The sequence below is a fragment of the Anomalospiza imberbis genome, chromosome W (genome assembly GCF_031753505.1).
Source record: "Anomalospiza imberbis isolate Cuckoo-Finch-1a 21T00152 chromosome W, ASM3175350v1, whole genome shotgun sequence".
NCBI lineage: Eukaryota > Metazoa > Chordata > Aves > Passeriformes > Viduidae > Anomalospiza > Anomalospiza imberbis.
The window spans coordinates 3424872-3452265 of record NC_089720.1 but is presented as its reverse complement, the minus strand read 5'-3'; the positions used below and the strand labels follow the sequence as shown (position 1 = coordinate 3452265).

Here is a 27394-nt window from a genome sequence, read left to right as displayed (position 1 = left end):
TTGTCTGTGCCGGGAGCTGCCGCCATAAGCCATGTGCGGACTGTCCACGCTCCGGTTTGGTTTCCACCGGAAGATCCCCCTCCTCTGGTGGTTCCGGCAGCAGACCCCGCCTGCGTCCCGCCCTTGGAGGACCAAGCCTCGGCGCGATGCCCTCCCCTCACCTCTCTTCCTGCCCTGAGTCCCGTTCCCTTGGTAACCACTGCTCCGGCTGTTCAGAGAAACTCTCTAGAGGAAGCACCTTATCGAAACACTAGAAGTTCAGTTAAAAGACAGCCCTCTCCTGATCCTTCCTCAAAACACGGGAAAAAGGCTATAGAGGATAAAAACCAAAAAGAGTGGGATGAAGGGATTAGTCTATTTCCACTAAGAGAGGTTCCAGTGGGAGGGGGTGGAACGGGGTTTGTAAACGCCCCCTTGCCTTCTTCAGAGGTCAGGAATTTTAAAAAAGAAATCAAAGGGATTCTGGAAGATCCCATAGGCACAGCTGAACAATTAGACCAATTTTTAGGTCCAAACATTTATACTTGGGAAGAAATGCAGTCTATAATGAAAATGATTTTTTCTCGGGAAGAAAGGCAATTAATCAGCGCAGCTGGAATAAAAGTTTGGGAAAAAGAAAACCCGCAAGGCCCTCCAGGAGAAGACAAAATGCCAACAACACCTCCTGAGTGGGGTCAAAATAATGAGGAGGGGAGGAAACACATGAATGAATATTGTCATTTAATAATCAAGGGAATAAAAGAGGCGGCACCCCGAGGACAAAATGCTGAAAAGGCTTTTGAGGGACAGTGTTGGAAAGAAGAAACTCCAACTGAATGGTTAGACAGACTTAGGAGAAATATGAAACAATATTCTGGGATAGACCCTGAAAGTGATGTGGGAAAAGCTCTGTTAAGGATTAATTTTGTCACTAATGCTTGGCCAGATATTAGAAAAAAATTTGAAAAAATTGAGGATTGGCATAATAGATCATTAGAGGATTTATTAAAGGAGGCTCAGAAAGTTTATGTCCGGAGAGATGAAGAAAAAGCTAAAGTGAAAGCAAAAATTATAGCAGCCACCATGCGAGAAAACAATTTCCAGAGAAATTTAAAACACTCAGGCACTACTCCTAGATATGAAGGTCGTAGAGACAGGGGAAAGGAAAAGAATAGAACCCCAATGCAAACCAAAGCTGAGGAGCATTCCAGAAATGTCTGTTTTTACTGTGGGGTCAAAGGGCATCATAGGAAATATTGTCCTAAGCAGGTAAAAGATCTGAAAATCTTCCGAGAGATGGGCACAGAAGAGGAATAGGGAAGTCATAGGCTCTATTTTTTGGGGGACAAATACCATCTGGAGCCTGCGATAACTTTAAAAGTGGATCCCCAAGAAGAAGAATTAGAATTTGTGGTAGACACAGGGGCAGAAAGAACCTGCCTGTTAAATATTCCAAAAGGTTATAGTGTGAGCAAAGATACTGTAAAAGTAACAGGGGCAAAAGGAGACAGTTTCACAGTTCCTGTCGTTAAAGATGTGGTAATTGAGGGAGAAACTAGAATTTGGATGGGGGATATCTTATTGGTCCCTGGGGCAGGTAGCAACTTATTGGGAAGGGACTTGCAGGTGAAACTAGGAATAGGGGTTATACCAGAAGAAGGGAAAGTGACAGCTAGAGTTTTAAAACTTGGCCAAGAGGATGAGGAAAAAACTAACAAGGAAGTTTGGGCTGGGGAAGGAAATAGGGGAGGATTAGATATTGACCCCATAAGGGTTACCATTGAGAGAGAAGATTGTCCCATACGTGTACATCAGTATCCTATATCCTTAGAAGGACAGGAAGGTTTGAAGCCAGTAATAGAAGGACTAATAAAGGATGGGACATTAGAACCTTGTATGTCTCCTCATAATACCCCTATTCTCCCAGTAAAGAAGCCCAATGGGAACTATAGATTGGTACCAGATTTATGGGAGGTTAACAAAAGAACTCGGACTCGTTACCCAGTGGTACCAAATCCCTACACTCTTCTAAGTAAAGTTCCACCCCAGCATCAGTGGTTTAGTGTAGTGGATCTTAAAGATGCTGTTTGGGCTTGTCCATTAGCCAAAGAGAGACGAAATATCTTTGCATTTGAATGGGAGGATCCACAAACTGGGAGAAAGCAGCAATTAAGATGGACAAAATTACTACAGGGGTTCACTGAATCTTCAAACTTATTTGGGCAAGCTTTAGAAACAATACTACAAGCTTTCCCCACTCCTCCTGGAATACAAATTATCCAATACGCGGATGATCTTTTACTATCTGGGGAAGCTGAAGCTGAAGTTAGAGAGGCTACTATAAAACTTTTGAATTTTCTCAGAGAAAAAAGATTAAGGATATCAAAAGGGAAGCTGCAATTTGTAGAACCAGAGGTAAAATGTCTTGGACACTTGATTAGTAAGGGTAGCCAGAAGCTCAACCCCGACAAAATTGCAGGAATTTTATCTCTTCCCCCTCCCTCTTCAAAGAGAGAAATCAGAAAACGACTTGGATTATTGGGATATTGTAGATTATGGATTGATGGGTACACACAGGCCGTAAAATTCTTGTATGGAAAATTGACAGAGGGAGATGATATCAAGTAGACCGAGGAGGATGATGTTAAACTAGAAGAATTGAAGTTAAAACTGGCCTCAGTACCAGCTTTAAGCTTACCCTCGTTAGAAAAACCCTTCCATCCGCACGTGAATGTAGAAAGTGGGGTAGTTCATGGAGTTCTGGCTCAGGAGTGTGGAGGAGTAAAGAGACCAGTAGCTTCTTTATGAAAGATGTTAGACCCACTGAGCCACGGCTGGCCAGTATGTATTCAGGCTATAGCAGCTACTGCAATCCTGGTAGAAGAAAGTCGTAAGCTTACTTTTGGACGTAAACTAGTTGTGTGTACTCCTCATGCAGTTTGAAATGTGTTAAACCAGAAGGCTGAAAAATGGTTGACAGACTCTAGAATGTTAAAATATGAAGCAATCTTGATAGACAGTGATGATTTGACACTAGAAGTAAACAGAAGTTTAAATCCAGCTCAATTCTTATATAGAGAACCAGCAGATAACTTAATACATAATTGTTTAGAAATTATACAATACCAAACAAAAGTTTGAGAAGATCTTGAAGAACAAGCCCTTTCAGAAGGGAAAATAATCTATGTGGATGGTTCCTCCAGATGTCTACAAAAAAAAAGAATGTCAGGGTATGCAGTAGTTGATGGAAAAAACATGCAAAGTATTGACAAAAGGAAATTACCCTCAAACTGGTCAGCTCAAACCTGTGAATTATATGCTCTAAAAAGAGCACTGGAATATTTAGCACACAAGGAAAGGAACTATATATATTGATTCAAAGTATGCCTTTGGAGTAGTACATACCCTTGGAAAAATTTGAGAAGAAAGAGAATTACTTAATTCAAGAGGAAAGGGATCAGTACATGAGGGACTCATTTTAGATGTTTTAGAGGCATTAAAATTACCTGAAGAGATAGCTATAGTACATATTAAGGGACACCAAAAGGGAATGACCCCAGAAATAAGAGGAAATAATCTGGCAGATCAGGAAGCCAAAGATGCAGCAGAAAATGGGGCCAAAAGAGTTATGTTAATATTAACTCCAAATGAGGAAAAAATGGAAATTCCAGAGTTTAGTGAAGCAGAGAAAAAAAAAAAATTAAGCAAGATAGGAGGAGAGCAAGATGAATCTGGGAAATGGAAACTTCCTGATGGGAGACAATTACTTAATAAAACGCTTACTAGGAAAACATTAGAAGACATGCATCAGAAACCCCACTGGGGTACCCAGGCTTTGTGTGATCATTTTTTAAGGAACTATGGGTGCATTGGGATTTTTGGAGTAGCAAAGCAAGTAACTGAAAGATGCATAACTTGCCAAAGGATAAATAAAAAGGTGATGAGAAAAACAACATCAGGAGGTCGTGAGTTAGCTCTTCAGCCATTTCAAAGTATCCAAGTAGATTTTACTGAGCTGCTTCCTCAAGTACAAAGATGGAAGTATTTATTAGTAATGACAGACCACCTAACTCATTGGGTGGAAGCTGCTCCCACTGCCAAGGTCACAGCCAACGTGGTAAGTAACAGAACAGATTTGGAACAGATTATTCCCAGATATGGAATGGTTAATAGGATAGACTCGGACAGAAGAACGCATTTTATGTCAAAAGTGTTGCAACAAAGAATTCAAGCCTTGGGGATAAAATGGGAGTCACACTCCCCATGGCATCCACAGAGTTCTGGCCGGGTAGAGAGGATGAACCAGACTTTAAAGAGAATTTTAACTAAATTAATAGTTGAAACCCGAATGTCACAAATACACCTGCTGTGGGTTGCAACCCCATGGGCATGGGAGGTGGGAGTATAAGCCATACTGGACCTCTGTCATTCCTTTTTCTGTCACTCATTGTTTGTCTTTTCCCTTTTGGGATATCGACAAAGCCATGCCACAGGTGTTACCGAAAGCTGTATATGGAAAGACACCGAGGTTCCTTTTTTATTTCTTACACTCATGTCAACCGTCACTGTTATAACCCATCCAAATTAGGCAATTGCATGCACAATGGGAAAAAGTACTGGATTGCAGAGAACTTAGGAATAAGTGGTAACAGGATGGGAAGTGAATGCCCAAAAGGGGAGAGATGGATTTGTTTCACATACGCTATTGGGAATAAAGCACAAGATTTGGTAAAAGAGCAATTGATAAACAAAAAGGCTAAGCTATCACAACCAACTAAACCTGTGCCAATCTCACTTGACGATTTGTATACGAAATTTGAACAGCAATTAGAAAAAGAAAGAGATATCTCAAGGATGGGTAAAAATCAGTTTGTAGAATTGGGGGAAAGAATAAGTAGGGAACTTAACCAATTGTTGGGTCTGTGGAGGGGCTTTCATGTCAGAAGAATGGCCATGGAAAGGCAGCAGCTTAGGCCCAATTGAACTCCTTAAGTGGAACCAAACAAGTATAAGTGGAGAAAACCGACCAGAATGGTGGATTTTAGAGTTCAGTAGTGATAGGGGAAGAATGCCTCTGGTGCACTGGGAAAAAGTTTCTTCAGGAAGTAGGAAAAACTCCTTGTGAAAGATATAAGGTTAGTAATGGGACTTCTATGTGGTGGATCCCAGAGGAACCAACCCTGTACTGGACCCAGGAAAAAATTTAAAAAAAAAACCTCCAAATTTTCGGAGAATATAGATCAACAGAAAAATTATTATTGGAAAGCTCCAGATGGCCTATTTTGGATATGTGGAAAAAGAGCATACCCAAAACTCCCCTCTCAGTGGAAAGGGAGCTGTACTCTGGGAATCATACAGCCAGGATTTTTTTCTTTTACCAGGACCTGATGGAGATCAATTAGGGATCCCAGTTTATAAGGACTTAAAGAGAAATAAAAGAGATTTGATCGGAGGATTCCAAAAATGGGGAGATGAAGAACGGCCTCCTGAATGCATACTGGAAACATATGGGCCAGCCACCTGGGCACAAGATGGAAGTTGGGGATATCGAACCCCAATTTATATGTTAAATCGTATTATAAGACTCCAAGCTGCTGTAGAGATAATAACAAACAAAACTGGTCGGGCAATGGAATTAATATCAAGGCAACAAACCCAAACAAGAGCGGCCGTGTATCAGAACTGATTGGCTTTAGACTATTTGTTAGCTGAAGAAGGGGGTGTTTGTGGAAAATTCACTACATCAGACTGCTGTTTAAAAAAAGATGACAATGGGGATGCTGTTCTGGATATAGTCAATGATATCAGAAAAATTGCCCATGTACAAGTTCAAAAATGGGAATCAACGCTAAATACTAGCTGGTGGGATAATGTATTGGGAGTAGAATGGTGGAAGAAGTTAGGTTTCTTCTTTTAAGCTCTATAGCTGGTCTAATATTTCTTCCTTGCTTCATCCCCTGTTTCATTTGACTCATCACCAGTGTAGTCCAAGGCATGCAAGTAGTGACCATGCCCATGGACCAAAAGCTGACTACATCTCAAACAGCACAAAGGATCATGGTGTTAAAGAAACAAAACAATATAGAAGATCCCCTCAAAGAAGCAAGATTGATTTGTGGAAAAAAATAAGCAAATGATGAATATTGCTCAAGCCAAATGATTTATAAAAAGAAAGAGGGAGGATAGTGAAAAATGCATATTATATGATTGGCTCTTTGCAAATATTAAAATGAATACTATATGTGTTATGTTTGAAAGTAGTGTCGTATTAATCATTTTAAGTAGTGTGTTAAATATAGTTTTAGGCTATAGCATAATATTAAAATAGAAGCAATGTGATATAAGATAACTTTTTGTGGCCAGGACAAGGAATGGATGAGATAATCAAGAAATTCTTCACACAGAGATAACAGCAAGAGTTACTGCCTCCTTAGCAGAAAAGACAAACATCCTTCCACCTCCTCTCTGTCTTTAAGGAGCCACCAGTATTAAGGGGAAAAAGTCAACAAAAAACCAGAAAAATCCCAAGTTTGCAAGGAATTTATGTATCATGCGTGAGATATATGAATATGCAAGAGGCTACTGCTTTTAAGGGGCTAATCCTTTGTTCACAAGGCATGCTTTTCGTGGCTTAGTGCCCGGGAGCATCCGGATGTCCATAATTCTTTGCTTTTATTGCCCTTTATTGTCCTAAATCTGATTGTCCAAATTCTTATTGCTCTAATTTTTATTACTGTTTTTATAACTATTTTATTATTATCAAAATTTTAAAACAAGTGATTGGCGTATTTCACAGACTCCACCCCAAAGGCGCCTGTGCCTTTTTGGTGTTGCTCCCTCCAGTCAAATGACTGCTTTGGCCAGGGCAGGCCTGGCTTTAACTTCTCAGGACATTTTGAAAAAACAACCGAAGTTGCTCTACATTGTTTGCTGAAAGCCCCACTTCCATTGCAGACATTTCTAAGCTGCACGTCTCCTGGAAGCAAATGAAATGCAAAGCGTGCGTTCGGCACTGCTGGCTTGAGGGCTCAGGAGAGTAGGATTGGCATTAAGCTGGATAGGAGGCTTCTAGAAAAATAGGCAGTGCCCTCAAAGCTGCCCAACGGTGGTCTGTGGTGCCCTGCACCCCCGGGGACAGTGAGCACCGTGAATGGTCCACACAACTGTCTTGTAACATATATGAACCCTGCTTTCCTCTATATCGGGCTAAGGATATCCTTGGCCGCCTTTGAGGCAAGGGCACATTGTCCTACTTTGCAAAGCTGCTTTCTAGCCGATCGGCCTCCAGCATGTACTGGTGCATGGGGTTGTGCCTCCCCAGAGGTGCAGGACTTGTGTATCCACAGGTTCCTCTGGTGGTCTCAAAAGAGATCGTTTCCTATGATGGAAGGGACTTTGTTCCCCAAGTCCCTTCCTTGAGGTTCAGGGTCTCAAGAGGTTTGCTAACCGTGCCAGTGAAAACACAGGGAAATGAATCACCAAGTACCACAGCCTTCTCCATGTTGCTGGCCACTAGACCACCTGGCTTATTTATCAGCAGCGGGGGGGGGGGGGGGGGGGGGGGGGGGGGGGATGGGGGCACGTGGGTTGCGTACGCTTTCTTTAGTCTTATTTTCTGAACAACGCACCTGTGGAAGGCCATTGTCCGAATCTTTACATCCCCTGCCAAATTCAGCTGCAGCTTTGCCTTAGCTTTTCTGACCCCATCCCTACAGACCGGGGCGGCATCTTTAGAGTCTTCCCAGAATGCGTGTCCCTGCTTCCAGTTTATAGCCACTGATTGCAGAGCTCCAGTCATTTGAGTTGTCCCAGCACTTTTCTACTATAGTGATTACATTGTTAGCTTTCCGGCTGCACAGTGGTTTCCAGCTCCTCTTTCTTATGAATACTGCTTGCATTGGTACAGAGGCACTTCCGTTGGGCTGTTGACTGTGTCACTTTTTTGGACAATGATCAAGCTCCAATTCCTTTGCAGCATTTCTCAAGTATTCCTCTCTTGGTTCCCAACACATCACCAGCCCCTGGCTCTTCTCTGTTGCTCAAAACTCCATTGTCTTTCCCCGCTGAGTCTTGTTTAAAGCCCTCCTTGTAAGTCTAACCGGCTTTCCAGCAAAGACGATCATGCCCCGCTTGGTCGCGTGAATCCCATCAGCTCCCAACTGACCCGGCTTCTTAAAGGTAGATCCATGATCATAGAAGCCAAAACCTTGAGTATGGCACCAACTATGCAGTCCGGCATTCAGCTGCTTAGTCCGTCTCCTCCTTCCTGGACCCCTTCCTCAGACCGGACACCAACAGAGGCGACCATCACCTGTACTCCCCATCCTTTTAGCATCACTCCTACAGACATAATAGACTCCTGGGAGGGTTCTAAGTCAAGTTGCCTTATCTGACGCTACAGAGAAGAGTAGGAGCAGGCGATAATCTGTAGGGTTCACCAGCCTCGGCAGCCTCTCAGTGACACCATGAATGCAAGCTCCTGGTAGGCAGCAGAGCTCTCTAGAGAAATTGTCTGGGTGGGAAATGGGTGTCTCGGGGTCTCTCAGGAGGAAATCTCCAATTACTAATACCTTGATGTGCTTCTCGGGTCGCACTGCTTCTAACGTGGGCAGGTGGTTAGGTCAGCTTTGCATGGTTGGCTTTGTCCTGGGTTCTCGGGTCGCACTGCTTCTAACATGGGCAGGTGGTTAGGTCAGCTTTGCATGGTTGGCTTTGTCCTGGGTCCTGTCCATTACTCATGTGCTCTTCGGTCTCCAAACCAGGAGCATCCTGTCTGTTATGTAGGGGCACTTCAGGAGATGGGGGAGGGTTCTTCCTTCTACCCTGAGCACAGAAATGCATCCGGTCTCCTTCATCTCAGGAGTTACTTGTGTCAGTCACCCCGAGGTTACATTCTGGCTTTCCTTCCTTTTGTGCACTCTGAAGGCAGGAGGCCGCTAGGCCTGGGACAGCGTACAATACCTGGCATCACACTCCTGTCTGTGTACCTGGATTCCGTGCTTCCTGTCAATCTCCTCTTTTAAAACTTCCACGTCCAAGGAGATCTTTCTGCTGGGCACACTTGCAGCCATGACATCCACCACTGCCTTCGGGTTCTAAGGGGGACTTCCAGGTACTGGAGCTCTTGCCCTGCCCCTTGTTCATTGACCCTGTCCATCACTCCCGCACAGGGCTGCTTATTATTCTCTCCCGCCTCGCACCCTCACTGTGGCAGCAGCTCTCTGGCCACAGAGAGCAACACATAACTTTCCCAGGCCTTTCTCAGGAAGGCAGTGAGAAGATCAGAGAAAAGAATGAGAAACAATTCTTATCTTCACTTGCTGCACCTGTTATTCTGAACATGTGGAATGTGTTATGGAGATTCCTTTACCAAAGGGTGGTTTCTTAATTAGCCAATGGTGATGGTGCTTGGATTGGAGGACCAATTAGGTCCAGGTGTATCGTAACGGTCTATAAAAGCAGTGGGTTTCTTAATAATTATATATATATATATAAAATAAATAGATCGATCAGCCTTCTGTGAATCATGGAGTCAATGCTACTTATTACCAGTTTGGGGATGCCCTGCCGCGACACCTCACTTTTAGTTTAAAGCCCTCCTAATGAGGTCAGCTATCCTACTGGCAAAAATATCTTTGCTCCGCTCAGTGAGGTGGAGCCCCGCTCTCCCAAGCAGATGCTGATCAAAAATAGGGTCCCATGCTCATGGAACCCAGAACGCTGTTGCAAGCACCAGCTCTGCAGCCAATTATTTACCCGCATTATCAGTGCCCTTATCCTACAACACCTGGACGGCATCAAAAGCATCGGTGGTGGGTTGACCTTGTCTGGATGCCAGGTGCCCACAGAGCCGCTCTATCACTCCCCCTTCTCAGCTTGACACAGAGAGAAAATGAGATGGAAAACAACTCACAGGGTGAGATAAGGCAGTTTACTAAAGGAAAAGAGAAAGTTTTTGCATGAAAAAGCAAATAGGAAAAACAACTAATTATATCCTCTAGTTCCCATCAGCAAGCACTGTCCGACCACTTTCCAAGAAGCAGGGCTTCAGCACGCCTAGGGGTTGCTCCAAAAGGCAAACGTTGTAAATAACAAATGTGCCCCCTTCCCCCTCCTTAACTCAGCTTTTATTTCTGAGCTGAAGTCATACGGTACAGAATAGCCCTCTGGCCAGTTTGGGTCACCTGGTCTAGTGGTGTCTCCTCCCAGGATCTTGCCCGCGCCCAGCCTACTGATGAGGGACAGAATGTTGGAGAGACAGTGCTGATACTGTGCTAACACTGCCCAGCAGTAGCCAAAACACTGGGGTGTTATCAACACCTTTCTAGTTACCAATGCAAAGCATGGCACTGATGGCCGCTATGGGGAAAACAAACTCCATCTCAGCCACACCCAATACAATCTCCACCCCTTACTTCACACCATTTGCATCATACTCAGATGCCACAGAATTATATATATATCTGTCTTCCAATTATTCCGTTGTATTTATTTGTCTGTATTTATTTATTTGTCATGACTGAAATCCCTTCTTACCAACGCTTACAACTTAAACTCCATGCTTAAACCATCTTTATGCCCAACACACGTACACATTTTTATTAACTAACGTCTCCCTTCCTTTCAAAGATAGATATTATTTTCCCATTCCATGGGTTTCCTCCACCCCTCCGGATGTTTAAAACCAGGCCGCGACTTGGGCTCCGTTCCATCAAGATGGGTGCTCAGGACAGAAGCGACACACACGATCGTTCGGCACCGACACCGGCCCTGCCTGGGCTATCGTCGCACTCTCCTCGCTCCTCGTAAAATTCACTCACCAACGGTTCATGTCACTCCTGCTACTTTACTCCCTGCAACATAGAATTTACACTCATTATATTCCCCCCAAGGTTAAATCTCCTTGAGGCACACACCAGGTCTCCCCATCCTTCTGCAGTAACCACCAAGTACACCCAGGTCCCTGAGTAAAGGCAATCCCATTAATAGGTTTGCCTTTTCCCATGGGAGGAGAATTCCACACCGACCTCCTTAGCCACTCCCCTGTGTGTAGTATGGGGACCTTATCTCCTCCCACAGTATGTAGTGGTTTTGTTTGGGCAGGACCAGCCCGGTTAGCAGATCTTCTGGCGTTAACCAGCCAAGTGGCTTCTGCTAAATTTGCATCCCAATGCTTCCATGCCCGATTGCCTAACCCTCTTGACAGTCCATCATACCTCTCAATCTTTCCAGAGGCTTGTGAGCGATAAGGGATGTGATATATCCACGTGTTTCTTTGCCCAAGAGTTTATGAGGCTATTTCAAAAACAAGCCTCATTGATTCCATTCTTTCTGGGCTACCATGACACCACAAAATGTGTCTCTCAAGGCCTAAGATGGTGTTTCGAGCCATAGCATGGCTTAGAGGGTATTTTTCCAGGCAACCAGTAGTTGCCTCTACCATGATGAGTATGTAAGCTCTTGCTTTGGTGTGTTCATGGCAGTGGTCCAATATAGTCAATTTGCCAGGCCTCACCATCTCTAAAACCCAGTTGTGCCATCTATTCCAAGGAGACTGTACTCATGTGGCTCACCTGATTGCAGCACATGCTTCACATTCATGGGTGACCTGTGTGATAGCCTCTGTGATCAGATCCACCCCTCGATCACAAGCTCATCTGTAGGTTGCATCTTTTCCTAGGTGTCCTGATGTTTCATGGGCCCATCGGGCTGTAAATAGTTCACACTTCTGCTCCCAGTCTAAGTCTACCTGAGCTATTTCAATTTTGGCAGCCTTATCGAGCTGTTCATTGTTGTGATGTTCCACAGTGGCATGGCTTTTGGGCATGTAAACATCTACGTGACATTCCTTCAGAGCCATGTTTTCTATCCGTGCAGTGATGTCCTGCCACAACGCAGCAGCCCAAATGGGTTTACCCTTGCATTGCCAATTGGTCTTCTTCCACTGCGTTAGCCGCCTTCATAGGGCATTAGCCACCATCCAGGAGTCACTACAGAGACACACTACAGGCCACTTTTCTTCTCCTTCAGCGGCCTCAACGACTCGTTGTGTGGGACTCCACACAGCAGCTTTCCACCTCTGATGGTTTCCTACCACAAGGCAGGATCCATCAGTAAAGAGAGCATGGCCGCATTCATCTTCTGATAGCTCATTATATGGTGGTGCTTCTTGAGCACGAGTGACCTTTCAAAGAAATTCTCCAAAATCTCCGCCTTTTTTCATGGATTCTCAGGCAATTGGGTTTCCCCAGTCGAGCTCGTTGTGTGATCAGTGCTACCCACCCACTTACTCCATGTAGCACTGTTTGCACGATGTGTCAAAGGGATGCTTCCTTTGACCATCTAGTGTAGCAGAGGAAATTGCAGTGCCAAGAGGAGACGGGCTTCATTCCCAAAAACATTTGAGGATGCTCAAACCCTCTCAATATGCTGCTAACATTTCTTTTTCAGCTGGAGTGTAGTGGGCCTGCTGACCCTCAATAACCCTGGCTCCAAAACCCGAATGGTTGACTTTGGGTTTCTCTTGATGTTCTTTGCCAGAGTCTCCAAGTGAGACCATGCTACCCAGCTGCAGCGTAGAGTATATTTTGCAGGGCTAGTCCAGTCTGAACAGGCCTAAGGGTTACCGCGCAAGCTATTTCCTCTTTGATCTGCTCAAAGGCCTGTGGCTGCTCACGGCTCCATTCAGAATGGTTCTTCTTCTGGGTCACTCGATAGAGGGGCCTCACAAGCTGACTATAACCTGGAATATGCATTCTCCAAAACCCCAGGCGGCCTACAAAAGCCGGTATTTCCACCTTCTTAGCTGGTGAAGACATAGTTGCTATCTTCTTAACCACATCCATAGGCACATGACGGCGGCCATCCTGACATTTGACGCCCAAGAACTGGATGTCCCATGCAGGTCCCTTGACCATGCTTTTCTTTATGGCAAATCCAGCTTTCAGAACATTCTGAACTATTCTTCTTCCCTTCTCAAACACTTCTTCTGCCTCACTGCCCCACACAATGATGTCATGAACGTATTGTAGACGTTCAGGAGCATCATCCATTTCCAGTACACTTTGGATCAGTCCACAAGAGATGGTAGGGCTGTGTTTCCACCCCCGGGGCACTCGATTCCTGGTGTATTGGACACCCTGCCACATGAAAGCAAACTGTGGTCTGCTCTCTGCTGCCAAAGGAATTGAGAAAAATGCATTGACAATGCCAAGTGCAGCATACCACCTGGCTCCCTTTGACTCCAGTTCATACTGGAGCTCTAACATGTGCGGTACAGGAGAACTCAGTGGGGGCGTTACTTCATTCAGGCCACGACGGTCTACTGTTAACCTCCACCCTCCATCAGACTTTTGCACTGGCCACATGGGACTACTAAAAGCTGAGGGAGTCTTGCTGATCACTCCTTGGCTCTCCTTATTCACCTTTTCTTTGACACTTCTGGGGGCAATTACTGTAGCTGTTGTTGTTTGGGTCCCTATCTCAGCCATAGTGTCCTCAAATGCACTTTGGATTCCTGCCTCAGCCACACTCCTCTGACAGTACTGAACTGTGGCTCAACAGGCAAGGGCCAGGCCCCCGTACAGGGCAAGAAGCTGCTGGATTTCATTGGGGTAGCTAAGGCACCCTTCTATCAGGTGACGTGTCCATTTGCCAGGGCTCATTGCCTGTTTAGGTGTAAAGTCCCGGGCATAGGGAGGTGATAACCACTCTAGGAACCTGCCCAAATCCTTCCACACACACTGCCATCCAGGCACCAGCTGCTTCAGGGCACATTTCAATATCTCCTCACCTACAGTTTGTTTTGTCTTACAGCAGGATGACATCAGATTCCACAAACCCCACAGTATGCCAACAGTATTAGTTAATAGTATGTCCCAGGTTGAAATGCAAGATGTTATTCATTTCCCATCTGTGAGCAGTTTCTTCTTATCTTTTCCACCTCCTCCTTATCTCTTATCTTCTTATCTTTCCTCCCGGGAAGATATCTGTTGTTAATGGCCCATTCAATGTCACTGCATGACTGTTGAAATTACATCATCCCACTGTGGGATGCTCTGCCCAGAGGGAGGAGACAAGCATTTCCTGACTGAATATAATCACGGTCCCTGAGACCCAAGGCAGCTTCCCACTGGGAACAGCTGGGGTTTTCTCCACTGCACCATCAGAGGAAGATTACACCCTTCTACAAGATCCGACAGAACCACATCTGCCACTTTAGGAAGACTGAGGCCATTCCAGCCTGGACTCCCACCACCACCCGAGTGTCAGGTTTTATTCTGACTCTGTCAGTGGTTGTTTTCTTACCTTTTCTATTATTGCATGTATTTAGTTTTTTTTCTTTTCCTAATAAATTGTATTTCTGACTTGAAGTCTCTCACTGGTTTTGCTTTTCAAACCACAACATAGTATTAATAGTATTCAACAGCTTACAGGAGGAAGAACAAGGAACACAGGCGCCTGCATTCTAAAACAATACACATCAATCCCAGATAGAGAGAGGGATTCCCTCATTGTCCCCAGAAAATAGCTCCTCCAGCACAACAAAGCCATCAATGCCACAGCAAAGCACAGAGCCACTGTTTGTATTAACATGTTCCCAAACTGAACAAAACAAAGAGATAAGCAGCTTACCTGACAAACTCCATGTCCCGCACAGGAGCTTGCTACTCAATAACTGCTATCACTATACCATGCAAGATATATAACTGCCACTGTCTCAGCTCACGTTAGGAACCAAAAAGGACTGGTGTGGGTTTATCTTGGCTAGACGCCAGGTGTTCAGCAAACAACTCTATCACTCCCCCTTCCCAGCTGGACAGGAGAGATGAAAAACAACTTGCAGATTGAGATAAGGCAGTTTACTAAAGCAAAAGTGAAAGTTTGTGCATGAACAAGGAGAGGGGGAAAAAAAATTATCGTCTAGTTTCGATCAGCAAGCACTGCCGAGCCACTTCCCGGAAAGCAGGGCTTCCACACACGTAGCAGTTTCTCTGGAAGGTAAACACTGTAAACAAGAAATGCCCCCCTTTCCTCCTCTTTTACTTAGCTTTTATTTCTGGGCTGACGTCATATGGCATGGAATATCCCTCTGGCCTGTTTGGGCCAGCTGTCCTGGTTGTGTCCCCTCCCAGGGTTTTGCCTACCCCCAGCCTACTGATGCTGGGGCAGAATGTTGGAGAGACAGCACTGATGCTGTGCCAACACTGCTCAGCAGTAGCCAAAACACTGGGGCCTGATCAACACCTTTCTAGCTACCAGTGCAAAGCACGGCGTGGGAAAATGACCGGGGACCCTGTGGACCGCTAACTGGGGATTCAATTAGAGGAAACTTAGGAGTTACATTAGCATCCTCACAGGAGTTATAACAGTATGGGAATTATAGGGTAAATCACAGTTGCTGCTCCCTGGGTGGAATGCAGTTGGCATGACTTGAAACCTATTCCGTGATGATTCCCCATACACACAGACACCTGCGAAGGGGGATGGAACGCAGGGTGGAGCGGAGCGAAGGCCAGGCTCTGCAGAAATCCTTGCAGGGAAGGGAACTCGATGGTACTTTGCAGCTGATAAACAGCATACCACCTGTCAACCAAGGGAGATAGGGGAAGATGTCTTACTGCTGAGCCAGCAACTGTGGTGAAATCACTCTCCTTAGATGAACATGCTTCATTAAAGCCTAATAATAATATTAATGCACACCTCCATCCCAAAGTTACCTACCTCCAAAGTGCAACCACCCCTCACTGGGCATGTGCTCTATATTCTTTTTGACTGCATCTTCAAAAGCAAAGCAAAAGAATTTTACACCAATCAGTAGCATAGGTATGTATGACTAGAGTCACTCAAGCTCCACCTAAACACACAGAAATAGTATAAAAATAAGTCGAGAATGGGGAAAAGTTAGGGAAGACTCCATCGTAGCTGCTGGGATCAGTTGATGGGCTGAACCTGTCTTCTCCCCCATAGAGATGCCTATTGGCTAAGAATCATACTCTATGCATGCTGAACATTTTATTGGGGATTAGAGCTTGTCTGTATATTCCTTCCGATATATTTTTGCAGTCAGACACTATCACCGACAATCTTCAAACTTTAACTTGTCACAATTTATATTAATAAACAGTGTTATTCCATAAACTGTTAGTGTGAATCCTTGGCGGAGGCTACCAGTCGGCAGCAGCAGGTAACACAGTGGGTAAAGGGGAAGACATGCTGAGGGATCTCCCTTACTCTGTTGCTGTGTTTCCCTAAGTCAGTCGAACCAGCCTCTGATCCAATAGGACTGCTCAGTGAAGGATCCCCCCAACGGGATGCTGACGGACTGGTCGGGCACAACGGTCTCAACCTTCCTGAAACAAAGACAAATTAAACACTAAAGACTGAGTAAATCCCCCCACACCAATGGTCAAGGAAGCCTCCTCCCTTTTTCATGTGACACACGGCACTGTGAGAGCTGCTATGGGGAAATGAACGCCATCTTAGCAACACCCAAACCAGCATCACTGGGGCCTGATTCTCAGCTGTCCTTTGCTTCTGAAATTGCAGTTATAGAAGATGGATTGGTACCTGCCCTTCACTCAAATCAACATTCAGTCCCCAATTAATTTTCCTGTTCCTAAAATCTCCAAGCCACCAACCTCCTTCTACAAGGAAGAATATGCCTTTTAGGCTTTGTGAGGTCAGACCTTGGCAGGCTGCCAGGGTCGCAACCAGCTGTTCTCTCACCACCCCTCCTCAATAGGACAGGAGGAGACAATAAGATGAAAAAGTTCCTTCAGGACATAGCCACCTGCCAGATCTAAGGGCAGCAGGGAAATACCCGCCCCAGACAGAGCTTTACCCTTTCTTAAATATGCTTACACAGGGGTGCCACCAGCTTTGCTGAGTTGCTCTGCTTTGGCTCTCAGGGAAGTCTGGTGCCTAGCTGGTGAAAACTAGCTGTGTCTAGCGCAGAGCAGACCCTGGCCTCTTCTCACAGAGGCCATGCCTGCAGGCCACACTCTGTGTCCAGTTCTGGTCCCCAGAATTCAATAAAAAGAGGCGGACAGACTGGAGAGCATCCCAAGGAGGGCCATGAAGATGCTCAAAGGGCTGGAGAACCTGCTTTTGCTGATACCTTTTCTGGCGATTCTTTACGCGACCTAAAACACCCATTTGCACCAATTGGCATAGTCGGGGGGATGGCAAGAGATATCACTGAATGCTTACAGAAGCAGAGAATAAGCCTAAGTCCTAAATACTCGGACAAATGGGCTCAGCATGGTCCAAAAGCTGTGGAGGAACATCTAAAAGCAGATAGCATCTGCATGAAGACTAGCAAGCAATGACAAAGGAATTAGTTGCAAAATGTTGGGCACCTGCCTAGGCTCAGGGGGAACCTCCACACAGTATTCCAGTAGTTCAAGGGAGCCACATGGAGAAGACAAGGGACAACGGGCACAAGCTGCAACAGTCCCCGTTGCTGGAGGTTTTTCCAGATGCTGCAGGACAGGGTGCTAAATAATCTCATCTAGTCTCCCTTTCCCACAAGAGGCTGCACCAGATGATCTTTCAAGGTCCCTTCACACCTGGGCTGGTCTAGGATACTACAATTCTCCAGTGGGGGTTGGGGAGTTTTAGCTGGGGGAGCGGGCTCTTCCACCACTCAGGGGAACTGCAAACTGTCTGCAGCATGGTGCCGTGGGAGGTTGTGCGCTCTGACCCGGGACTTTGCTGCGCTGCAACTCAGAACTACGATTGAGTTCTGCCTACCTTCCCCACCTGTGCCCGCTGCTGATGAGAAGATTCCAGCCGCCAGCTGTCCGCCGCCTGCACCTCGACCACTACTAGCACTGAGACCAGCTGCCACCCCCGTGACTTTGCAGGAACCTTTTTGAAAGGGGAAGCACCGCCTTTACCTCTCTCATCTCGGTGCCAGTCCAGGCCACCTTGGGAGGTTCCACGCTTGCATCGGAGCGGCCTCTGCCAGCTGCAAATCAGCTACTGCAGCTTTTGCCTTGCCTCTCCTTGCAGTGTCCTTTTGGGTCTTTGAAATACCCACTCCTGAGGTAATCTATGCCGAGGATACACAGGGCCTCCGGACCAGTCATGATGGGGTGTCTGTGCCATTCCTTCTTGGTCAAGCTCGCTTCAGCTTCTGGTCCAGTCAGCTGTTGGGATCCCCCTGTCACCCCAGAAATAGAGATGGATTCTGCCCCCACATTTCTCAATGGCATTAAAGTACATCGTGCGCCAGTGTCAACTAAAGCCTTATCCTTTTTTGGGTCTGATGTGCCAGGCCATTGGATCAACACAGTCCAATAGAGCCTCTCCCTCTACCTGACTAGAGGCAAGGCCCCTCTGGTTCTGGTCATGGTACTTATTGTTCCCTTCCTGTAAATATGACCTGGAGGTCCCTTCAAGAGGACTGGACATAACATCACCACTCCTATGCTGCCGGGAGTATTCTCTCGTGGAGTGTACACTCTCTCTTTAGCTGGGGGACGCCTGCTCCTAATAGCAGAGACTCTCGTCTGTGCTGGCAAGAGATGGAAGATTCCCTCCTTAAGCTCCTCTCTTAGTTTCTGGTAGCCCTCTTCAATTTTCTCTTCCAGGCTCGAGACATGCTCAGCCAGCTTCATTTCCACAGGTGAGACGTGGGCCCGTAACGGGGCAGCGACAGTGTCTTCATAAATGCTGAGTTTACTAACCAATGCACCCACCCTATCTTCTCCCTCCCTCCATTGCAGCGTTGCTAAGTAACAGGAATATATTTCGGACCCAAGCTGAGCAAATTTCACCCATATTTGTGATGCGTACTGGACACCGTCTAGACTTTTAGGGAATCCCTTGTCCTCTGAAAAAAAAAGGATCTCCAGCAAAGCTAATTCCCTCAGGCATCGGACACCTTGCTCCATCATGTTCCACTGTCCACGCGGCACAAGGAGGTCCTCCTTACAAAGGTGTCTTTCCCTCATACTTGACAGCAGTCGTCGCCAGAGGCTCAGAGTTTCCTGTCTTTTCCCGATCCCCTGGTCAATAGCTACACCCTGGGACAGGGATCCCAGTTGCCTGGCTTCGCTACCATCTAGAATTGTATCATTAGCCATGGCATCCCAGATTCAGAGCAGCAAGGTCAATATGGACTCATTTACCTCGCGTGTGAACTCTCTACGCAGCTTGCCCAGGGATAGGGATCGAGTGCTGGATGTGAAGGTCCTGCCTCTTCCTCGTCATTCACTATGCGGATTTTCTTTTCTGAACAAGGGCGACTGCTACTGGCTTAGGCTGTCCTTCTGGTTCAGCAATGGCTTGCATCCATACAGTGCCTATTGATTTGTTTCCTTTCCCTCTGGCTCAGATGTGGTTTGTGTGGACATGGTTCCTGTTGATTTGTTTCTTTTCTCCTCCTCCTGAAAGCGTTGTACCATACCAAGCAGTGTCTGGTAAGCAATGGCCAGGGCCCAGCATGTTGCTGTGAGTTGTCCATCTCTGGAGCTGTCAGAGCCTATTCCCTTCACATAACTTATTCTTTTAACAGGGTCCTTGCAGTTGTTCAGAGGTGAACTTCCACATCATTGTCCCCAAACCCAAAGATTATATATATGCTCAGGTTCAGGTGAGAATGCTCAGTACCTCCCCCAGGACAGGGAGTTTCACAGTGGAGGAATGTAATACTGTGAGTCATGGGATGTTCTGGGAGTCTTTCATGGCCTAAGTCTTGCAGCTGCCTGTTATCCTAGTGCCATTGAGTCCATTATGGCCCATTAGCAGAGATGACCCCACAGGCTGGGTGGGAATGTGCCGGTGGCTTCCCCAGAGGGGAGTTTTCAGGGCTGAGTCATTTGTGCGAAGAAAAGAAACACTACCCTGCCTTTGAAGGTTTGCCTCTTCTCCCCTATCTCATTTAACACCCATCTTGTAGCCTGAGGTGTTGGGTGTACAGGAGGCAGCTACTGCAAGTGATCCATCATTAGCAGTTCATCAAGAATGACACAGAGGGTGGTACAATACAGTTTGCTTACATGCACATAGTGCTAAACTGACACCCTACTCCTGTTACCAGGACACCCAGGTCCAGCAGGAGGTGGATGCTTCCAACACAGGGCACCATGGTGAAACCACCCTTGGAAAGCATGCATGTAGCCTCACACACAGTATCTTCTACAGTTTTAGCAGCAGCCTACACGGCCTTTCTGTACGTTGGCGTACCACTGCCAAAGAGCTAAGACTTTGCTTCCTACAAGACGCAGCAGAGACTGCTAAGTGCTTCCAGCTTCACACAAACAGGCCAATCACTATCTGTCTCTGAAATGCTGTTATCTGGCTGAAACATTCCACATACTTGCATTCCAGGGAGACACCGTTTGAGCTTGCAGAACTACTTCCCCTCAGTAAGACACGCAAGACGGAGGTAATATCCCCATGACAAATCTTTATTGTGCAACTGCTGCTCAAAGCTCTTATTACCTTCCACAGACACACGGAAAAAAAAAAAAAATTACACATCAAAAGCCACTAGATTGATGGGCAACAGACGAAATCCATTCAGTGGTGATTTGTAGGCTTGCAGCAACTCTTGCGGTGCCAAAATCTTAGCCCGGCGGCCAGCCCAAGGGACGGCCACCCAGAACGGGTAGATGTATGCGATAGACAGACTGCCCACCCTCGGGCCCTTCATCCACAACCATCCGGAATCCATTGGTCAGGCCCAGGTGAGCAACACACATCTCGCCAACAATCATTACATGCCCAAGAAGCTGGAGAAGGAAGTACAAACCCATAAATAAGTAAAACTAAAAGAAAAAGGAACACATAAAGAGGGCAGAGGCCAGGAAGGGAAGGAACGAGAGCAGAGAACCACCCAGAGAAAGCAGCTAGCAAATTCCTAGCAATTCAACCATTGCATGTCAAATTAATGGCCGTCCGACTGCCGGCAACTGAAGCGTCCCAAGTAAAGTTACCAAGACCGATTATGCACGCCATAGGGGCAAAAGAGAGCTAGGCAATTTTTCTCAAGCTAAACAGCAAAGGACTACAAAACAGCCACACAAGCTGACTTTGTCTCCGGGTTAAAGCCCCCATTGTGTCTTCAGGCAACATAACCAATCCTGGTGGAAAAGAAACTTTAGGCTGCCTTTTGCGTGGGTTTACAAAGTCTTTGAACATGGCTTTCATAGCTAAAAGCAAAACATCCAGCACCTCGCAACCAGCTTTGTCCTTCCTTGCCCCTGACCTGCCAAAAACCCCAAGCACTCTTCTGCAGGTTGCAAGTTCTACTACTCTTACTCTAAACCACAACAATAGGCACCAGACTGCGCTCCAAAACAACACTGCATTTTGCACCAGAAGTACATACCCAGGGACCAGCACTGCTTGACAACACTGCTTTTAGTCAAAAAGCTCAACTCCATTACAAGCTAGAGGCAAAAAGATGACAGCGCCAGAAAACCCAAAGGACCCTACTGTGCCCTATCAAGGGGGAAAGGGGGGATGGGAAAGAGTCTAGTAAATGAGGAACTATCTACAGGGACAGTTTAGCATACAGAAAGCTCACACAATACTTACAGATTCACCAGAACCTCCTGCTTCAGACAACTCGATAATTGGCTCCTTAGGCATGACTAGGAAAAGCGTCCTGTCTAGGGGCGAAAGATCATAGAATGTACGGCACTGGAGGAAGATTAAACAGTTAAAACATAACCAGCTTTAGAGAAAGGTAAGAGCTTATGCAAACCCATCTGCCCTGCTGAACTCCTACAGAAGCAGATTACCAGATACCACAAACGCAAGCCAGAACATTGATTTCTCTTGCACGATTATAATGCTTTCTATACCCAAAACACTACATCTTTACAGAGCCCCCTCCAGAAGCGGGATTTGTCATGCAAGACAATGGGGGAAGGAGACAGGCCACTACTTGCAATTAACAACCTACAGTATGTTTTAGTTCGGGCTGATTGTTTCCTAAGCAGTTTTTCTATTGGATGTGGGCCATGCAGAGACTGGAGCAAATGGCTTAACTGAATCATCAAAGAGTTTAGTGAAGTGGAAGAGCAGCGGCCATTGTTTCCCACAGGACAGGGAGCTCAAGTATCGAACACACGCATAATGACAGGAAACCTGCAAGCGCATAGGTCGAGTCTGTCTTCTATACTGCATGCAAGCTCTGCCTTTAAAAGCAGAAGGCATCCCTAACTGTTAACGTTCAGCATTTTAATAACTAAGTCATATGGCATATTACCTTAAAGTTAACATCGCATAGGTAACGGCTGTATTGGTTTCCCCCCGGGCTAAGCAGCTCACTCTAGTTTCCAGTACCAACACTCGGGACCCTTGCAAGCATGCTGTTATCACGGTCTTACTTCCCCACAGAAACAAGTTCTGGAAAGCCATGCAGCCTGCAGGATGATCACTTTGTAATTTTTTTTTTTTTTTTTTAAACTAGAGAAAACCGGAATTCCTTGCCCTAATAATGCAGTTTGCAGGTTCAGAACCAAAGCCTAGCACAGCGAAGCTGCGAAACCTCTTCGATGCTGTTAGGAGACACATTGAGGCCAAGTTACCGTCAGAGGTCCTTCTCTACGCGCGGAGACGACACGGTGGGGGTGGAATGCGAGGCGAGTCCGGACAACACCAGCAACCCAGCACGCCCGCGGCGGCCGGAGGGTGGGGGTGCGGCTCAGAACAAGCTTAGGGGATGGTGCAGTAGAGAGCGCCACAACCCAGAGAGGCCCCGTCCGTCCCCCGTCCCTGCACCCACCCGCAGCAGCAGCACCCTGCCACGCGCCCGGGCACCGCGCACCGGGTCCTCGGCTCAGATGCCCGCAAGCGCAGGAGGAGGGGGAGGGGGGGAAGGGAAGAGGAACCGCGCACAGAGCAAGGGTGCGGCTACCTCCTCGTCCTCGTCGCTGACGATACCAGAGAAACGCCTTGCCGGTAATCTTTCCGAAGACAGTAGTGGCGCCACCAGGGCCAGAGGCCAGCACCCCGACACTCTCGCCAGCCAAGGACAACGCCCGTGTCCGCCCCGACACCTCCTCCACTAAGCCGGGCCCTCCGCGGCGCCCATTGGGCCGACGGATTGTGGCCCGCGTCTCGATTTGCTGTCTCGTCTGTCATTTCCGCCTTTCCACGCCCCCTTGGCGAGCCCGCCCTCGTTGACCTGGTGCCCGCAGGGCGCGGAGGGATCTGCCCCGTGTAGTGCTGCGACCCTGAAGGCGGGCTACGAGGTCGTAGAAGACGCTGTAGTAGCTACAAGTACTGTTTCTTGTTCTTTGTTACCACATCGAGTTGTGAAAAATGCATGTTATATGATTGGCTCTTCGCAAATATTAAAGTGAATACTATATGTGTTATGTTTGAAAGCAGTGTTGTATTAATCCTTTTTTAGCAATATTGTATTAATCATTTTAAGTAGTGTGTTAAATATAGTTTTAGGCTATAGCATAATATTAAAATAGAAGCAATGTGATATAAGATAACTTTTTGTGGCCAGGACAAGGAATGGATGAGATAATCAAGAAATTCTTCACACAGAGATAACAGCAAGAGTTACTACTGCCTCCTTAGCAGAAAAGACAAACATGCTTCCACCTCCTCTCCGTATTTAAGGAGCCACCAGTATTAAGGGGGAAAAGCCAACAAAAACCAGAAAAATCCCTAGTTTGCAAGGAATTTATGCATCATGTGTGAGATATATGAATATGCAACAGACTATTGCTTTTAAGGGCAAATCCTTTGTTCCACAAGGCATGCTATTCGTGGCTTATTGCCCGAGAGCATCTGGACGTCCGGAATTTTTTGCTTTTATTGTCCTTTATTGTCCTAACTCTGATTGTCCAAATTCTTATTGCTCTAATTTTATTACTGTTTTTATAACTATTTTATTATTATTAAACTTTTAAAATTTTAAAACAAGTGATTGGTGTTTTTCACAATTATGGTAGCAGAGGATGGTTACTAACACCTCGCTGCCGGTGCCTTAGGGGAGTCAGGGTGAGGAAGGTGCGCTCTGCCCGATTAGGCAGCCTTGCTCTGTTTCCTCTAGTGTGACCGACAGATGCAGGTTATGATCGATGGACAAAAGGACGCAATAAAACAAAGAAAAGGGAAAAGATTCCCTAAAACCGCGGCAATTGGCCCCAAGACTAAAGTGTGCACGAAGACAAAGACCCGAGGATAAAGGATAGGTAAGTATTTGCTTGGAAGGGGTGGATAAGGGGGGGGGGGGAAATGAATGCGTGTGAATGAGTGGCGGGCTGGTTATCCCAGACCTGCCAAGTGAGTGATGAGTCTTTCACGCTGAGGTTTCGTCTTTTCGCGAGAAAAGGGGCCAGTAAAGAGACGAAGGCAGTGACAGAGAACCCCCCCCCCCCCCGGGGAAACTGGGACTGGGTCTCCGGGAAGGGGTGGGACCCCTTGGAGAGAGGGAGCCGAGGATTTCCCTGGCGTAATCCACTGGGAAACACGGAATAAAATAAAGCAAAAAGTGTAGAAGGGGCCCCTAAAAATTCTGCTGGATTGAGGATATGCCCGAGAGCATCCGGAGTTGGACAACACAGCTGGATTGAAGGATATCCAAGAGTACCGGGGCTGGCCAGTAATACCTGAAATTTTCACAGGTGATTTGAAAGTAAAAAGTACCTTATTGTTGTCTTGTAGTGTGTGATAGTCACACATGCAAACAAGCCGTTGTTTCTCCCTCCCCCCCGGGCACGTGGAGGGGGGCCGCGCTTAAAGGGTGTGAGTGACACGCAGACAGCCTCACAGGTGAACTGGCACCAGAGGCAACTGAAATAGAGATTTTTGGAGTTTACTTGAATTAACAAAATAAATTAAAACATTTAAATTTTAGTTTGTAGAATTATGTGTTGAATTTTAACCTTTTACTTGAGAAACCTCTGCCATGGTACAAAGGGCATAAGAAAATGCAAATCTCTGAAGCTTCTTGCATAAAGGACAATGCCAGAGAAGACCAGGAGATGCAAAGAACCCAGATAAAGGGGCTCCTCTGTCTCCAAGCTTATCAAGACTGACAGACCTACTCAGATAGGCACCAAAGGACCAAAAGCGCATGCACAGAGGAGAAAAGTTCAAGAGTTTGTGAAAAATGCATATTTTATGATTGGCTTTTCGCAAATATTAAATTGAATACTATATGTATTATGTTATATTGATTAGAAGTGCTGCATTAACATTTTAATAGTATGGTAAATGTAGTTTTGTAGTTAAAATAGAACCTATGTATGTGGGGTTTTTTTTTTACTAACTCAAGCAAGAGATGAGATAATGAAGAAACTCTTCACACAGAGATGACAATGATGGGGGCCCATAAAGAATTACTGCCTCCTTATCGGAAAAGACACTCTTCCACCTTCTCTCCGTCTTTATGGAACCACCAGGATTAAGGGGAAAAAGTTGACAAAAACCAGAAAAGTTCTTAATTTGCAAGGAATTTATGCATCATGTATGAGATGTATGAATATGCAACAGGCTACTGCTTTTAAAGACTATTCCTTTGTTCACAAGGCATGCTTATCGGGCTTAAGTGCCCGAGAGCATCCGGACGTCCGTAATTCTTTGCTTTTTATTGTCTTGTAATTGTCCTAACTCTAAATTTTCATTACTCTAATTGTATTACTATTTTTATAACTATTTTATTATTATTAAACTTTTAAAATTTTAAAACCAAGTGATTGGCGTTTATAACAAGTTCAAATAGGAGGAAGACCACAATCTTCAGCCTCAGAGACCACCAGAGACCACCCGCGCGACCACCACAGCAAACCACGCATGCCCAGAAGGGCGGGGACCTATTTAGCATGAGAGGCGAGGACAGGCAGGGCCAGGGGTTGAATATGCATGGTAAAGTTGTGTAATGTATTGCATATGGAACACCTTTGTGAATAAAGATGTGGGTCAGACTGAGGCTCGGGGCACAAGTTTTTGGAGCACTATCTCACTTGTGCCGGGCGCTGGCATACATACCCACTTCATAACTATATCGAGTTGTGGAGTCTATTTATTTATTCCGCAAATCGCTTCACAACCAAATTCAGGGCACTTCCCGGAGGCCTGGCGGTACTGAAGCCCAGAGAGGCTGACCCCAAAGCAAGGGGGGTACAGTATAGTAGGACCTTTTTAGCACCGCGGCTGCCAGGGGCAGTCGTGTGACCCCTTCCTCAAGGTGGGGGGGGGGGGTGGGGAGTCCAGATTGGGCAAGGTGCGGAGGTCCGAACCCCTGACTCTGAGGCTATCTCTAGGGAAGAGGGATAGCAAAACCTCGGGAAGGTGGAAGGGGTCAGGCTGGGGGCTTAGACGATCCGTGATTCTCTGGCAACAGAAATCCCTTTGTGTAAGTCTAAGAGGTTTGCTAACGTTTCCTTCCTCTGTCCAATAAAAGGGAAATGTATGGAATGCTGAACCTAAGTCAGCGGTGAAACTTAGGGGTGTCAGTACTTAAAGTTCTGGGGTGTCGAATAAAACCTTACACAGTCCAGGTGGGTGAGACACAAGAACCAAAAACGTGGCTAAGCAGACGTTGAGAAGTATGAATGAACAGGCCTGAGGGTGTGAATGTGTGTGAGAGTGAGTGAAAAATAAAGGTGAATAAAAGTAGATGAATGAAAGTACATGTAATGTAGATTGTTTAAACTTCACTTTATCTCCTTGGAGGGAGCGGTATTGTATTGAATAATATTGTACTTAATAATATTGTGAGAGAAAGGATTTTTGTGTGGGTAGTTGAAAGAAGGTGGTATTCAGGTTGTAAGAGAAAGTGGGAAACAGAGGCAGGGGACGAATAGATAAGATCTTGAAAAAATTTGGACAGAAAACCAGTAAGTTGGATACAGGAAAGAAAAAAAGGAGTAAAAGGGTACCAGAAGATATACCCCAAGACAGCCCTTTGGGAGTTATGTTAGCTAACTGGGATAAAAATCCTTGTACAAGGAGAAAGGACAAGGTAAAGATGGTTAATTTTTGTATGCTAGAATGGACAAAGAAGGAAATAAGATCTGACCACATTTATTGGCCTAGAGACGGCTCTTTTGAAAATTGGATTTGTCAGGCTCTGAATATATTTGTAAATTCAAAAGAACCGTTTAATCCAGAAGAAGGAGAATATGCCGCATGCTGGACGGGAGATTTTAGGAGAATAAAAAAATCTTTAAAGTATCAGAAACCCCCGAGACAAAGCAAGAAAAGAAAAAGGGGAAAGAAAAGGGCGGGGAGCAAGAAGACAAAAAGAAAGAAAAAGGGTGGGATCCTTTGCAAGTATTGCCCCCCTCGTTCCCGCTTGCTCCCCCGCCGCTCGTGGCTGAGCCGCTACTCCCGGCCCCCGTCCCAGGTCTGGGCTCGCCGCCTGCGACTGCACCGCCGGTCCCTGTCCCGCCGCCCGCGGCTGCTCTTCCGGTCCCTGTCCCGCCGCTCG

General features: G+C 46.1%; 1 protein-coding gene across 17 annotated transcripts in view; it reads right to left on the bottom strand.

The window, feature by feature from the left end:
* Positions 1-23347, bottom strand: part of LOC137464253 (uncharacterized) — a 123539-nt gene extending 100192 nt beyond the window's left edge. For 6 of the 17 annotated variants that reach the window (XR_010994100.1, XR_010994101.1, XR_010994099.1 and 3 more), the window contains exons 1-3: positions 21529-21611; positions 15703-15759; positions 15453-15564 (exon numbers count right to left, since the gene is read on the bottom strand). Coding sequence is in view for 1 of the 17 variants with exons in the window: in XM_068175554.1 (XP_068031655.1) it covers positions 15453-15564; positions 22856-23082 (339 nt within the window). In the remaining 16 variants the exon portion in view is untranslated. The other 11 variants (XR_010994121.1, XR_010994120.1, XR_010994123.1 and 8 more) reach the window with 11 other exon arrangements.
* Between the last annotated feature and the right edge of the window lie 4047 nt (positions 23348-27394).